Here is a 16275-nt window from a genome sequence, read left to right as displayed (position 1 = left end):
CTCTGAAGATGAATGAACAAAGGGGGGGGGGGCAGCACACAGCTGCCACTTGCAGGCATGGAAATATTGTAGCGGATCACATCTGAAATATTTGAAGGGAGTATTCACGAAAAACACATTTTTAATCTTTAGCTTATGACCAGCATGAGATTCACTCTTGGTTTTATTGTTTTTGTTCTTTTTTTATTGTCGTCATTATTAATTTGTTTAATAATTTATTGTTGTGTGACTTATTTTTGCTCCATGAACAGCACTTTGTTTACAGCTGTGGTTGTTTTGAAGTTGACTTAAGCTAGCTGTTAACAACTGACAAGTTGCTCAGTTCCACCGCTGTCAAAAGTGACCCGGACCTTTCAGTCGCAAGGAGGCCCACTTGGCTGCCTGTCCGAATTCGACGGGAATCTTTCATCGACTGGAATCTTCCATCAGACTTCTGTTAGCTGGCTAACTATTAGCTGATAGCTATTCCTTAGCTAACATGGCGCCGAACAAGGAGAAGGCTGTTTTGGGTGGGATATTAGAGCGTTTCAGAAAGGTTGGTGGCGTTTATTGCATTACAGTGTGTGTTTTTAAATAAACCAAAACTGACTGACTCACCTGGTAGAATAATTGTGATTGTTAATTTGTAGGTAGTGTTGAATGTATTCTGACTAGTGCTGTCAAGTGATGAATTTTTTTTAACTAATTAATCACACACAAAAAAAATTCCATGATGAATCGCGATTAATCACATTTTTCAACTACTATTTTTTGCGACGCTTGTAACAGATATATACTCAAATAATATCTTGGAATTTATGCAAAATCACCAAATATGAATTATATTTAATTCAAAGACTGTTTTAATAACTTTCTTTGATTCTTGAATACAATCTAAATGAAGACATCTTTACAAGCATTTTTCTTTGAAACATTTCTCAAAACTGCCCACAAGCGCCACACTCCAGTGTTGGTTTGCAAGGCCCAGTGGTAACTTGAACGCGGTGTTTTCTCCTGATACTTGCTAAAGATGTACAGCTAGTATGCAAATTATTTTTTAAGTAAATCAAACTGAGTTAATTGAGTTAAAATATTTAACTGAGGTAAAAAAAAATTGGATTAATCACCTGAATTAATGCTTTAATTTTGACATTTCGTTCCGAAAAATGTTTTACGATTCAAATGAATGAAACAATGGAATTGTGTGTTCACGTTTGCCAAAATAAAATATGTTAAAATATGTTACCCCAAACAACTGTAAGAAAAAAAATGCAATGACATTACAAAACAAAAAAATAAAAATTGTGAAACACAACCGAATCAATGTTTAGACAGTTCCAATGAAGTTTAACCATCCATTGGACTGGACCGGGTGCAAGTTAGGTCGAGGAGGTTTGATTAAAAGTCGAGTCCCTTCCAAGCGTGTCGGCGCAAAATGAGAGCGGTGCACCACAGGGCCATTACTCTTTAGTGCAGTTGTTGTAGTTGGATTAAGATGTTAGCCATCAACGGTTAACCACAAGCAGAGGATGCGCTGAAGAATAAAGAAGAAGGCGGCAGATAGGATACGTAGCCGAATGGGGGGAAAAGACTGCGAGAGGGCAGAAGGTTAAGGAGGGAAGAGAAGCCTTCCCTCCAACGTTCAAGCACGTCCTGAATACTAAACTCCCTCTCGCGCCTCCTCCTGGCTCTCCTCCCGCAGGAGTGAGTTCCTTTGTGACGTTGGCTGGCAGGCTCCGTTACGGCCCTGACCGCTGACCCGCTCGGCCGTCGCTTAAAGAGTTTTTGTGTGTGTGTGTGTGCGTGTGTGGGGGGGGTCACGGGTTCACCTCAAGGTGACTCAACTGTGAAGGGCCGGGCCGCGTCCTCTTTCAAAGGCCCCGCGTCTTCGCCTTTTCCCTCGCTTTTTTTTTTCCTTCTTCCGATCTTTCTCTGATTTTCTGCAACCTTCCCTCCCCCCCCCCCTCCTTTTTTTTCTTTTTTTTTTGCACGTAACCTCAGCAACTGACCCGCGGTCTCAGCCCTAATTAGCATAGCACCCCAGGGCGAGGAGAACATGAAGGCTAATGGGGGTTGGGGCCTCCTGACAACATGGAGGGGAAAAGAAAAGCGGCGGTCACCTGACTGGTTTCCATCGAATCCTTCATGCGGAAACATGATCAAATGGATGGGAACACATTTTGGAAAGTCATTTTTTCAATGGCTTGTTTACAAATAGTTGAGTAAATCTTTTGTGAGCGAGCCATTCTCTGCCCCAGGTACGAAACAGTGAGGCTAATTTACGTTACAACAGCCACCCGAGCCGTATTTCTCCTCCCATGACCTGATCAGCGAGACTGGGTGAAGATCCAGAGACACTTTCAAGCAACTGCCAGATGGTTAAATTAGTGGGTGCCGTCAAGCTCGCTTTGCTGGCCTCCTTCCAAACATTTTTAAATACAAAGTTGGAAGGCACATAATCGTACAAAATGGCTTGGCGTCCAGTTCCGATAAAACTGTTGCCCACTGGGTAATGCCTTGTCGAGGAATCGGATCAAGTCCCGGTATCAGGAGACACTTAAAAAAAATGACGCAGTCTCAGGCTTGGATGCTAAAAAATGTGATCGGGACAGCTCACCCAAATTCAACTCTCAACTCTTCATTTGCACTCACCATTCCATGTCCACATTCAGTCCCATCAGCCAGCGGCATGTGCTGTGTACGACATCCTTTATGGTCGCCCTCTGCACTTGTACACCACAGCCTTTTACATTGTTTCTGGGGGAAAGAAATGAATAGGAAGAAAAAAAAAAAACAAACACGCAATGAATCATCTGTAAATTGCCGGGTTTCCAACACAACCCAAAAAGCATTTTCGCCATGATTGGAGTTTTTAAAATTAAAAATCACACAGTAAAGTCAAGCTGTGCCTTTAACAGGTTTTCCTCTCATGTAGCCCCTCGTTGCCCTCCGATGCAAAACTCTTGTCCAAAAATGCGACTTTTAATGTGCAGCTGTGCCACAAATGCTAGGGAGTACACGAGTGATAGTTCATGAAAAACAAAAACGAAAAAAAAAAACACAATTAAAGTGAAAGTACTTGAATTTTTTGTGAATATTTTTTTTAAAAGCACAGTTAAATAAAATAATAGTATGAGCAGTGTAGTTATGATTATTACAAAATAAATGAAATATCTATTTTATTTATATATATATATATATATATATATATAAAAATAAGAACATATTTTAAAAATGTAAAAAAAATGTGAATAAATTCAGTCTTTTTTTTTAAAACCACCAATTAAAATAAAATTTAATACAGTATACCAATACCAGTCAATTAAAATAAATATAATACTAAGTATAATTCTATTCAATTAAAGTGAAGCATATTTCAATAAAATAATATTATTAATAATAATTCATTAATTTGATTTTTCAAAATGAATCAATAATTAATAAAAAATCAATGATATTAAAATTTCTAATTCCAAATATTTTGGAACATTCACTTAATATGATTTTGAAATTACCATATTTTTAAAATCCCTGAAGAATTTCCACGCCCCACTCAACTTGCTTTACAGTACAAGCCCACTTACCATGTAAGGGCAAATTTGGGAACCGGGTCCAAACATGAGTTCACACTGTCTGTTGGCGTTGTAGATTTGACCAGGGAGGAGCGTTGGCAACTCATACGTCCTGCCTCCGGGCTCATCCAAAAGGCACTCCCCATAGCCAGTGCTGTGTTCAATTAAAGCACGAGTCAAGTGAATAAATAGAAAATTAGACAAGTTGACATGAGCATGGGTGGAGATGGAGTCAGAGGCAGCAAAGCGTGTACAACTCCAGATTGGATTGAAAAGGATCCACGCTATATTTTATTGGGCGTTATTTTCTGCGCTGAAGGCAAACAAGAGAATTTGGACTCGTAAAGCACCTCGATTAAGTTCCCTCAATCTTCAACCCTTGCCTGGATTATAGCGTAATGACAGACTGCTCTCTGTATGAACCCCTCCCTAAAACCGCCAAAGTGCAAACACAGCTGGCGTGAATGTACGCCGACGCGCACAAAATCATCACTTGGCACTTGTGAAAAGGCCAAAGTCAAACACGTTAGGCCGCCAGGATCTAGGCTTTTTGTGGAGAAGTCTCAAAAAAGGAAACGAGGGGGATGAGGCGTGTTATTACACAATCTGTCCGACACGACAAAAACCTCATCCTGGATAGAGAAGCTACAACACCTGTGAGCACAAAGCAAAGATTGCGGTGACAGGCCGGTGATTACACAGGATTATCCTCAGCGAACATCATTTTGTGTCGGTCCTCTTTAATTTCTACGTCTGCCAAAAAGGCTGCCGTATTGACAATTGTTGCGAAAATGACTCGAAAGAAGACAACAGGTCATTTCAACACAAATTCAAGAAATGATGCTCGATTATGTATTAATTGCTTGTCTACAAACATTCGGGACTCTGCCAACAGATTGAATGTGAAGTTAAACAACTAAATAAATATTTGGTTATTCGCTTATTTCTGAAAACGTGTCTCTGACTAAATTAGCCAGCAGTGGCATTAGCGTATGCGGAGTTCATTTGCAGTCTGGACTCGGAGGGCTGAACGACAATTACATCTAAAAAAAAAAAGAAATTAAATAATTTAAAAAAATTTAAAAATTAATCATCGCAAAAATGAGTCAGCTCTGGTCGTCATGGTAACAAACGTCTACTTACTCGGCATTTGCGTAAATTGTGAAAAAAAATCATTTTTCATTATTTATTTGCTATAAACAACAACACAATCATGTATGATGTCTTTTGCATGACGTTTAATGCTAAAAAAATAAAAGAAAAAGAAAAAAAAATAGCTTTAACATTAAAAGAAAAAAAAAGAAAATGTCAGGGGATCATACAGACAGATGTTCCCTTATTACAACATCTCTCAGCAGCTGTCAAACTGAATTCATATTGGAACTATGACGACCGAGACAGACGTCAACATACTTTTTTTTTTTCCCCCCCCTCAACACTATCACTTATTCTGTTCCTCAAGTCAACCCCACCACACCTGGCAGCCGTCGGGAGACATGAAAGCGGTTTGATCGTCATCACATGACTTTTGGAGATGACGAATGTGTGCATGTCATCAAGAGACGGAAAAAAAAAAAGTTCGACAGAACACGACGTTGGATGGCTATTGGTTCAGAACAAGAAAAACAAATACAATCTATAACAATAAAATGGAATAAATATATAAAAATAAAATGCATGAAAAGAAAAAAAAGGATAGCATGAAAGACTTGTCACACACATTGCTGACAACGACGTGGTTTGTCACTGACGTCCTTTTTAAGTCTTTTACATCCATAATTGGATTCAATCAATCGGCATCCAGCCAGGAACACAATGAATGGTTTCTTTATGTCCAGTTGGACTCTAAATGACATTGCAGGTTTTTTTTCTCCAGCAACTGCAATGTCAAAAAGAGGACGTTTGAAAGGTCCTTTTGGGGGCGGCGGCTTGAATTTGGGGCGAGAATGTGCAGTCAAAACATGGACGTACTCGAACCAGGTGGACCCACAGGAGAAGTCTGAATCAATACTCGTCATTGTTAGCTTGAGAGCGACTTCAAAAAGCGCTCTCGAGGGTATTTCCCACCAATGCGGCTCGCACACTCAAGCCGTCGCTCCACAAGCGCGGAAGCGGACTATTTAACAGACTCACATTGTCGTGGGTGCTGTCATGAAATCGTAGAAGCACAAGAGATTCATGAAGACTCTCATCTATGCTGGAATGTTCCATGTCATCAAACCACAACCAGAATGGGATGCTCAACCTTCAAATGAGCACTTGCCTAAAAACGCCTTCCCAAGATTTATTTGGTCAACAAGGCTCCTTTGTGAATACAATTCACCCTCCTCAGTTAATGATGTGTATGGAGAAATATATTTATTTAAATTTGTATTTACAATTATAATAATGCTATCCTCATTAGCAAAGCTCGCCAGTGCCATGGAAAGTAGTGAGGCCTCATAATAGGAGTAGAACATTTTGCTTAACAAGATGATTGCATAGCATTAATGTGCGGCTAGTAATATGTTAGCCATTAGCGTTAGCAGCTAATGCTTTTGTGGTGTCAATTGTTATCACATGTGTAGTCTGTAGTTTGTTTCAACTCCAAGCAGTGGTAGACTGTTAAAGGTTGGGTGCTGGAATGAGACACTGGCAGAAGCCGCTAACTCACCTGCAGTCGACTAGCTAGCTAACTTGCTTCATTCTTTGGCTTTCAAGCAAACATGAGACTGACACTGTTTTGCTGTTTTACTGCTTTCTCAATGTTGTATTATTATTTTATTTCGTACGTAAAGTGCTTTGTTATAACTGCAGCTGTTGTGAAATGCGTTATTGTATTGAATTGTAAAGTCCAGACGGGTATGTTGACTACTAACATTAGCGGCTAAACTATTAATTAGCCAGTGGTTGTAGTTCAAGCTGCGGGCTCAACAGCTAATCTTGCTAATGAGCTAGTGGTAGTCGCTAAATATCTAGCAGTCGAATAGTTAGTTGCTTTTTTTGGCTCTACTGTTATTAAATGAGCAGTTTGTAAGTTTGAAGACCAGGCAGTGGGGTCAGCTGCTAGTGTTAGCCGCTAATGAGTGATGTGTTTACTTGCTAGGTGCTAACTTTTTCCATCATCACGTGTTGTCAAATGAGCAGTTTGTGAATGTAAAGTGAGGAAGACTACTAAGATTATAGTGTACATACTCAAGGAACTCCGTGATGTACTTGCGGCTGCATTTGGACCACGACCACGGATTGGTGTCGTGGTTGAGGGTGGGAGCCATAACATGGTATTGGTGCTTTATGCCCGCCTCGCGACATTTGGGGTTATCGTCATGAGGCATGTTGAACCTGGTAAAAAGACAGAAAGAATGATGGTAAGGGATCGAGAAAATTGATGTAGACCAGTGAATCTCATCTGGTGGATTAAATATGTGTTGCTTTTTGATTTGTATGACACTTTTTCTTGTTTCTATTCTGACTTCCAAAAAAAGCCAGCCGCCGTGATTGGCCACTAACAAGCTTCAGATTCAACACACACACACAGTACTAACACACCAAAATTTGGGAATATACATCAGTTGTATTGTAAGAGAATCCGATCGCAACTTCTTCACCAAATGCTCTATAATAAGCAATAAGGCAATAAGCTCAAGGAGCTCATTTCACTTTTAATAAGGTTGGATGGGCAGGATCAAAAAAGATTTTGTAGTCGGTAGAAAAAAAAGCAAACTCAATTGTACCTAAATTATACATACATATATGATAATAATGTGTGTAAAATACTGAAAAATACATATGTAGCTCGCGGGCTCTATTTTGCCCACCACTGCTCAAACGTTTCCATGGAAACACGAGAACCTCCATCAGGTCTGAAAAGCCTCCAGCTCACCCCTCAAAGGGGAAAGTTCACCATCTCACATTCTCAAACAGCTTAATTCAGAGGGGAAAGGAGGACACGCCATCACAGCACACGCTAATACAGATAATAAAATACGGATTCACGTTTTGGTTTGATGAAATCAGTAATTATCCGTTTTATTGAATCCCCCGACATGTTTTATGGCTTCTATGTTTTGTGCTCAAAATAGTGGGAGAAGTATGTAAAAGGATCAAAGTTTCAAGTCCAGATGATGGTCATGATCGACTGCAAACGGCAGCATCGAAAAAGAACCACTAGCTACCTTGTTGTTGTCTAGCTAGTTGTTTTATTTTGAATTGTCACTTGTTATTAATGTGCAGTTTGTGGGTTTGAAGTCAGGAAGTGGGCTGGATTACCAAAACCAGCTATTAGCATTAGCTCCTAAAAGGCTGTTTTTCTAATTCATCTTTTTTTTATTAGTTTCTGAGTTTGACATTCACGCAGTGGTAGCACCTGTCAACGTTCACTATTAGCATTAGTAGCTAGTGCTTGACTGGCTTTTTGTTGTTTGCTTCATCACCAATTATCAAATGAGTACTTTGTGAGTTTTCAGTCCAGCCAGTGCAACTGCTAACACCGACCATTAGCATTAGCTGTTTACTAATTGTTTTTCATGTCAGACTTGCTATCAAAGGCGCATTTTCTGACTTTCAAGTTTGTGTTTTTGGAGAGGCAGAGCGCACTCGCAGAGTTTTTACAAAGTCGCCAACAGCTAGCTAGATAGCGGATGATGTCAGCAACTGCCTTCAGCACTCGAGGAACAAGTTTTGGGTTTTTTTTTGCGTACAGTCACTAGAAATTGAGCAATTTGTGAAGTACAGGCAGTGGGATTGAAATTAGCTGCTAGCCTTCGCCGCCGTGTAGAGAGCAGCCAACTAGCCAGTTTGTTTGCACTCGTTATCTAATGAGTCGTCTTTCATGGGCCCCTAAAATCCTTCTCCTCATCCCCCGCTTTTTGGCACCCCATCTTGAAATCAAATGTAATTGAATATATATAGATTTGGATTTAGAAAGCAAATCATACAACATATTTTGTATAATGAGCAAATTATCTGGTATTTCTTTTCTGTTGATCCACTAATCTGAGCTAATCCATTGAGATTTATTGGTCCTTGCAGAGCAAAATGAGCAAGAGTTTAGGAACGGAGTCCTTTGGTACATAAAATAAAACATATGCCTCTAATGACAGAGTCGGGAAAAAAAAAAAAAAAGATAGTGTACGTTCCCTGCTAATAAACACGAAACCAAAGCCGTTGTGTATAAAATGAAGGGCGCCGCCGTGCATCTGCAAATTAATGAGTTCATCCTGCTTGTCTGCTATTGGCAAGCTCATAAAGTCCATTTTCTTGATGATGTGCAGAATCCGGACCGGTCACGCTACTTCTTGCATGCACGCGTGCGTGTGTGAGTGTATTTACACACAGCAGCCCCGCGCAGCTGTATGATGTCGGAGATGTTTACAACAGGATGTGGGTCAGCGCTGGCTGCAATGTCAGTGCGCACACACACACACACACACAAGCGAACGCACACAACCTGAAGCATGGTTGGCAGGACGCCTCTGGCCCCCGAAAAGTTGGCCAAAAACCCGGGAAACAATTGAGCCTTTGCCACCGAATTAAGTTGAGCACACATAAATTATTCTTTTGGCTGATTCCGACAACATTCACACCGTTCGCTGAATTTCATGTGCAGCCGAGCGGTGCAGGCTGGGCACACACACAAATACTTGATATGATTTCCCATGCGTGTGAGTGCTGACGTCGATTTACTTGACGTGAATTTACGGCTCGGAGAATTCTTCAAGGCCTTGAAGAGACAACAGGCTGTTAGAATAATGTTGGCCGTAAATCAGTCAGTTTTGTGCCCCCTCGGGGGGAACGCATAAGTATGCGTCAGAAATGCCCACTTGAGGTTATTTGGAATAACTGCGAGTTTATAAACACGCTTCAATTGGGTGTGCCATTCTTGACAGTTTGAATTCAATGAGACATGATGATCTTTTCAAAAGACATTGAGGTTTTTGGTTTACCTCTACAAGTTTCGACAAAAACAGCCGTCTTCTTCAGTAGAGGTAAACTAAAAAAAAGCTAATTGTCTTGTGGAAAAAAAAAAACAGAAAAGATGAAGTCATTGCAAGTATCAGGAAGTATTAACACCTGATGAGAATGAGAGACAAAGAGGACTGCTGAAGAGACGGTAGTTGATCTACAAATTTGTAGAGGCAAACCAAAAACTTTATTCTCATAAAGGGGAAGTCAACCCCCACATTTTTTTTTTTTTTACAATCTTATATTCTAAGCAGTGCCACTGGTCGAAATTTAGCATTCTGATTAATATTGCTTTTGTGGATTAGGAGTGAAGCAAAAAAATCCAGCTGTTTTTAGCCATTTCAGGGGCGGCCATTTTGCCACTTTTTTTCTGTTGAAAAGGACATCATAGTTGCTCAGCGCTCAGGTAAGACTAATCATGACTGAGCTTCAGAAAACAATTTTTTTTTGTTTGTTTTTAAATTTTAAAAAAAATGGAGTCAATTCAACCAAATACTTTTTTTAATCTAGGTGTCAGATGGTTGTGAGAGAAGGTTTTTTTTATTTTATTTATTTATTTATTTTTTTTTGTTTTGTGTTAAGTCTACATGCCAGGAATTAAACAACTAAATCATTTTTGTAGTTAACAATAATACAATAGAAGTCGAGTTGACAATTTTTTTAAGTACAATAAAGTGGTCGCTCACCACGTAAAGTTACATTATACAAAAACTAATTATTCAAAACGAAAAAAAAAAAACCCACCCCACTTAACCCTTTGACAGAATTGACAATCCATTTGTTATATACTAAAAACCCACTGTGGCCCAATGCCATATAATTGATTGCCTTTTGTCCATTTGGAGTATTTACGATCGCCCCAAACCTGATTAAGATCGACTATCAGCGCCGGGGGTGGTCCTTGCAGCCATCTGAGAACGGCCTCCAATCCATTAGCGCAAATTGGGTCCCTAATCCTACGCAATGCTGCTGAGTGGCTCTCACTACCTGACACTTGCTTTTCCCAGGCCCGCTAAACAGTCTCGCTTGTGAACGCAGCGATTAAAAAACGCTGAGAGGACCGCAGCAACTGGCCCGCGCCGACTGACCCGACAGCTGCTGAGACTTTAGCATAAACGGATATGCAGACAGATATGCAGTTATTTTAGAGCACTTTTTTTTTTTTTTTACCAATGAGGCCTCTTGCAACTGTGAGAACGAAAACCTGACAAGGCTCGTAGCCTAATGTGATGAACGTGTCCGTGGTTTCCACCTGGACGTTTGGCTACAGATGATCCATGGGATTACTTTTTGTACTTCACACATCTGGCAACTTGGAAGTCAGACAATTCCTTTGGAATTAGAAATCATTAATGATATATATAAAAAAAAAAAAGAATGAGCTCGTTCCAAGATTTAAGTCTTCACCATCATGCAATATTAAAATTCTATAGTGTAGTTACTCTGTTTTCAGGAGGCGGTCCTTTCTTATGCAAATGACCTTTTAACGCGTCGGAGGTGCGTCATGAAATCAGACATCAGAGATGAACGAAACAACTTAAATATCGGACAAACGGTTTTGACGGTGAGGTCTTCCTTCAACTGTCACATATTGTTGAGCTCTTTGTCGTTTTTTTTGTTGTTTTTTTTTCCCGTGGATTTCACGAGAGCTTCGTGTCACTCAAAGGGTTAACTCGCCAAGCTGCGGGCACGTAATTAAAAGTCAAGCTCTTTCTTTTCATTATGTTTTGCACCTGTGTGTCGACTCACGCTTGATAAGAAGGCTTTTGTTAGCGCAGTGAACGCACACGTGTGTGTGTGTGTGCGTGTGTGTGCGCAACTCACACATGACCCAGCTCGTGAGCGATGGTGAAGGAGGCGCTAATTCCGTTTTCCTCGCTGATGGAGCAGCTGCGATATTGGTCGCACATGGTCCCCAGTTCCGCGAGGCCTGTAAACACGCACACGCAACACGTATGACGCGCATTTATTTGGGGATGAACATGTGTTCCTCATGGTTGGTTAAACTATTAAAACATTTGTTCCGTGAAGAGAGATTAACCCCGCTTTGTACCACTCTGCCCCTTCGCTATAATGTTATTAGCCAGCTTGCCATAAACGCATTACTGCACAGTTTTATGAGCTTGGAGTGGAAAGTTAATTTCAGGGAGGGAAAAAAAAAAAGAAATGGGAAAAGCCTTACCGAGAGTGTCACACTTGTCTTTTGCGCGGCATATATCTTCTCTAAGGGAGGAGGGGGAAAAAAACGTAATCCATATGCGGATGTGGCGGAGGAAAACGAGGGATTGTCAGTGACAAGCGTACCTGGTGATGAGGAGGGCGGTGTCGTGGTGAGACGGGTGGCTGTCGTCCTTGACGTTTTGCTTCTGTTGCCAGTTGCAGAAGTTGTGCAAAGTGGTGGCGGCGTTGAAACTCACCGACGGGCCGTCCTGTTTTGGAGGGAAACGTTATGAAATCGCCTTCGGCTGGAAGCATCTACGCTCATCTCGAGGAGGGCGAGCACTGCCTCTATTGACTTTGTATTGGGAGTGAACAAAGAAAAGAAAGGCTATCTCTATCACTTTGTTTTAATTAGCAAATTTTCCAGACTATAAGGCGCAACAGCATATAAGCCGCTGCAACCCTTATTAAAAAAAAAAAAAAAAAGATATACAATTAAAACAGAACAGGCCCAAAAGAAAAGAAAAAAATCTACATTTATTTAGCGTCTTTTCTGAACTATAGAGCGCCCCCTATAGGTGAAAGAAAAATCCACAGAAAAGCTGCACCGTTGTAGCCGCATGGTTCAAAATCTACGAAAGAAGTAGCGGATTATAGTCCGGTAAGTACGATAATCAAATGTCAGCAACTTGATTAACACTGGCCAAGTGGAAAACAAATTTTATGATTTTTGTATAATCTTGGGCTGCTGAATTCCAAAATGACATCTGCTTCTTGTAGTTTTCAAATATTCATATTTTTCACAATTATCTGATTGATAATTAATGTGCTTTGACAGTTTACACCTGCTTTTGAATAAAAAAAAATCTGCTGTTGATGCCATTATTGTCTGATATTCCGAATTTACCATCTTTTTTTTTTTTTTTTCAGGAAAGGTGATTTCCATCGAAACAGCAAGAGCCCAAGTGTACCGAGTGTTGTGTTTTTGAACTCGTAAAATCTCATCACTCAAAATGAAAATATGACCCATTTGCCACAAACCATTTACGGCAACATCCAACAAAAAAACATAACCTCCCTAGGTCATCAGGATAAACAAATTTGCAGTGCTAAAAAAATGGTTTATGTGAAACATTTGTGTTTTGGCGAGTTAAATAGACAAGCAAGGCAACAATTTTTAAAAAATTAATAAAATATCGAATCAAAATCCCAAAATCGAATCGAATCGGTGCTTGTTACATCCTTATCATTTTCTGATTCAGTCACAAATACTCTGAATAAAAACGCTGAAACTTTTTCGGCACCAAAAAGTGTGTTGACCAGTGTTATGAACGTTTTATCGACAGAAACAACGACATTGTTGTCCATCCGGTTAATAGTGACAAAAAAAAAATCTTGTCCAGATGGCTGGCTGCCACTCTATAGCGCGTCTCCCTCTCCACACAACAAAGCGGTCAGTGTCCACGCCGACGGACACCTGCGTGAATTTCAAGCTCTACCTGTTCATTGTGGACGACGATCAGCTTCACAATCACGATGTTGATGAGGTTTCCCACGCTGGGGTCCTTGTACACTGCTGCCACCTGTAACAAAGACAAGGCACAGACAAAAAAAAAATGCAAACCTCCAAAAACCTGCGCCGCGGTGCGCTTGGAATGTGGAATAAAACAAAAAACAGTTCCCTGCAGGCTACTTAACGCGGCCTGATAAATAATAACCGGGGTCTTAAAAGCAAATTTCATGACCCCCAACAGACTTGTCGAACTCAACGGCCGACCGACTTAAAGCTCAGCATAGCTCACCCGGGCCAAACATTCCCTCGCTCGTTTTCCCCTCCACTTCCCTCGCTCGACCGGTGCACCCCTGTCACGGTCGGCAAGCGGTCTCCTGAGGCCTTGTGCAGCCTCCTGACAGGAACTCATTAGTACACTATAAACATTTAGCTCGTCTCAGCCCCGAGGGGGGGACGTAAACACGGCCCGGGCCTGTCTTTTCTTGCTCTTCGTCCAAGTGTAACAAAGGACCTGGCTCTGTGGCGGATTTGGTTCGATTTTTAGGGAGCACATGAGCAGCCAGCAGCACTAGTCTAAAAAAACAAACAAAACAAAAAAAAACAAAAAAATCGTCACGATTGAGATATTGCGATTTCCTGTACAAAGAACATAGAGCTGATCATCGGAAAACAATAACACTACCGGAGATTTATAGAAGCGCTTCATATAGTCGCCGGAACCGTCCCGATGCAAACGCTAGAATGACATGCGGTTTAATATTATCTAAATTCCTACGCCAGCAGCTAAACGTCTTCCTGGATCAGCGCCAATGAGCTATTCCCACTAAGGTGCTCGTTTTATAAGTCCAGTGGGAGCACGCATCTACATTGTTGGGCCGCTCGTGTAAACACGGGCAGGAGTAATGTTTGGATGTCAAACTGTTTGCTTTACAGTCTCCGCTGTACCCGATTGGACCCTTTTTAGAGACGTCACGTTGACGATCATTACTCGTTCGCTCAAGTTAATGAGGGGATGTTCTGCGTTGACCCGGGACGGGCTACCTCCTAAGTAGTCAATTTTAACGTCACTCATCTTGATCAGCAGCAAGCCTTTTGTTTCTTGTCAAGCACTAACGTTAAGTGCTGAGTCAACAGGAATGGCTTTTTGTCAAAATTAACTTGATTGACCATGGGGGGGGGGACAAGCAGCTCGGTGGATTTGGTTTAATACATCTGAACAGTACCTTCTAGAATTGCATACCCGTTTTCACAGCCCAGGAACACCGCGCCAAAAACGCAAACAAACTCCGCTCAACAGATGATTTGACGGAATAATTTTTAGAAACATTTTTTTACTTACTACTGACATGATTGTGAGGATGTAGTGCTCCAAGTTACGTCCGTGGTGACGTGCCATCTTGGCATCGGCCGTCACCATCAGCTCCACGTAGCGCGGGTAGGAAAGGAAGCGCTTGCGTCTGCGCGGGTGCCTATGCTGCGTTCCGTTAGAGGCGTCCTGCTCGCTGATGGCGGCTCGGAGAGAGTCCAGCTCGTCACCCATGTTCCCCCGGTCTTCCAAAGAAACTGTCCCCTCTTTGTCGTAATCTGCGGGGAGACAAAAGAAAAGAGGAAGCAAAGGTTATTTGATGAAAGGTACACGTAATGTTATTTCCTACCCAGTTTCCAGGTAGCGTTGGCAAAGCAAACGGGGGAACAGGGAGGTCAATCTCTCAAAAAGCATCTGGTTTTGAGGATCCGGATGAAAATGAACTCAACTACAAAAAGGGTAAAAGTGCTTATAATTCTGAAAAAAAATATGACAAAGTAATAAAACGGATGCGATATGCTATACGAGAATTTAGCATCACATATTTATTGAAGTGACAATTCTATATTTACTTGAAATAATTTAGCGGTCTGCAATATTGTCAACTATTAGTACACAGATTAGTGCTATACTACGTTTTTGTTCACTAAAATCAGATTTTGTTTTTATTAGTAATAATTACGCAAGCAGTTAGCAGAAAAATTCATTTACTTGATAAAAAAAAAAATATTTATAAACGCAAGAGGATTTTTAAAAATATTTTTACTTTATTTTGTTCAAGAAAATAATTTTTTTTAGTTTTAGTTTTAGTTTTGTTTTTTTTGTTGGTTTTCGTTTTGCTAGCACTAATGAAACTTGCGGTGAGGTTGTATGTCGTCCGGAGTAACGTCAAGGAATATTTTTTTCTGCTGCGGTTTTATAATGCTTATCAAAAGAGCGGAGGCACAGAGAATCCAAATGAAACATTCATGGAGCATTTTATGACTCTGAGCGCACATGAGCCGTGCATACTTTGGAGTCCATCGACCTCACCAACCGCCTCAACTTTGAGTGAAGTGTCCCTTTGTCTTGTACGCGGTCAATCTTTCCAGACAGTCAGACAGAGAGAGATTGTGTGAAACTGTTAGCTCAGTGAAAAGCCATAAAAAAATGAAAGAAAGAACTTGTTGAGATTATTCAAGCGATGCCCCCAGCGGGCACGCGAGGCAGAGCGTGACTCCCTGGCACAATGGCCGGACAGCCCCTCGCTGCCGTGAGGCCGAGCCCCATGCCAGCGCCTGTTTCAGAGGCAGCGCCAGGCCCGCCTGTGCCCGTGCACACAGCCAGAACAGAGCTTTGTATATTCCCGGATAAAAAAAAAAAAAAACTCCGGAGGCCAAAGCTTTCGCTAAAGCCCTTAAACAGACTCATCTCCGCAGATAGTCTGACTTCAAAGGGATTAACATGTAAGGAGAAGCTAGAAGAAATTGGCTTTAAGTCGAGATAAAAAAAATCTGAAGAGCGGGAGGTGAAAATATGGTCAGTGTTTTAATAGCCTCGGAATCAGTGCAGATTAGCCGTACATAACCTCTCCAAAAGCGCATTAGGTTCAAATCCGCCTCTCGCCGGGTCCTGAGCTGCTACTTACACCATGACAGGACAGAGGTGACTGCCCTGACTCGCACTGAGACCAAGCGTCAGTCAGCATTCACAACGACTCGACATCGCTTCAAGACCGGCGCACAGTCGGCGTCATAATCTAAATGGCGACTGTTGCAGGGGTCCTCGATCCTGTTCCTGGAGGGCCCGTGTCCTGTCAGTTT

General features: G+C 41.3%; 1 protein-coding gene across 1 annotated transcript in view; it reads right to left on the bottom strand.

The window, feature by feature from the left end:
* The window catches only part of LOC148315865 (A disintegrin and metalloproteinase with thrombospondin motifs 20), an 87337-nt gene that overhangs the window by 53487 nt on the left and 17575 nt on the right, over positions 1-16275 (bottom strand). Inside the window, exons 4-11 of the mRNA XM_088287252.1 lie at positions 14507-14751; positions 13154-13237; positions 11799-11923; positions 11677-11717; positions 11319-11424; positions 6726-6872; positions 3564-3705; positions 2632-2736 (exon numbers count right to left, since the gene is read on the bottom strand). Coding sequence (XP_088143378.1) covers positions 2632-2736; positions 3564-3705; positions 6726-6872; positions 11319-11424; positions 11677-11717; positions 11799-11923; positions 13154-13237; positions 14507-14751 — 995 coding nt within the window. The remainder of the gene's footprint in view (positions 1-2631; positions 2737-3563; positions 3706-6725; positions 6873-11318; positions 11425-11676; positions 11718-11798; positions 11924-13153; positions 13238-14506; positions 14752-16275) is intronic.

The sequence above is a fragment of the Idiotropiscis lumnitzeri genome, unplaced genomic scaffold (assembly GCF_059441095.1).
Source record: "Idiotropiscis lumnitzeri isolate Australia: NSW breed Sydney's pygmy pipehorse unplaced genomic scaffold, RoL_Ilum_1.0 HiC_scaffold_35, whole genome shotgun sequence".
NCBI lineage: Eukaryota > Metazoa > Chordata > Actinopteri > Syngnathiformes > Syngnathidae > Idiotropiscis > Idiotropiscis lumnitzeri.
The sequence above is the reverse complement of the archived record's forward strand: the minus strand, read 5'-3'. Positions and strand labels throughout refer to the sequence as shown.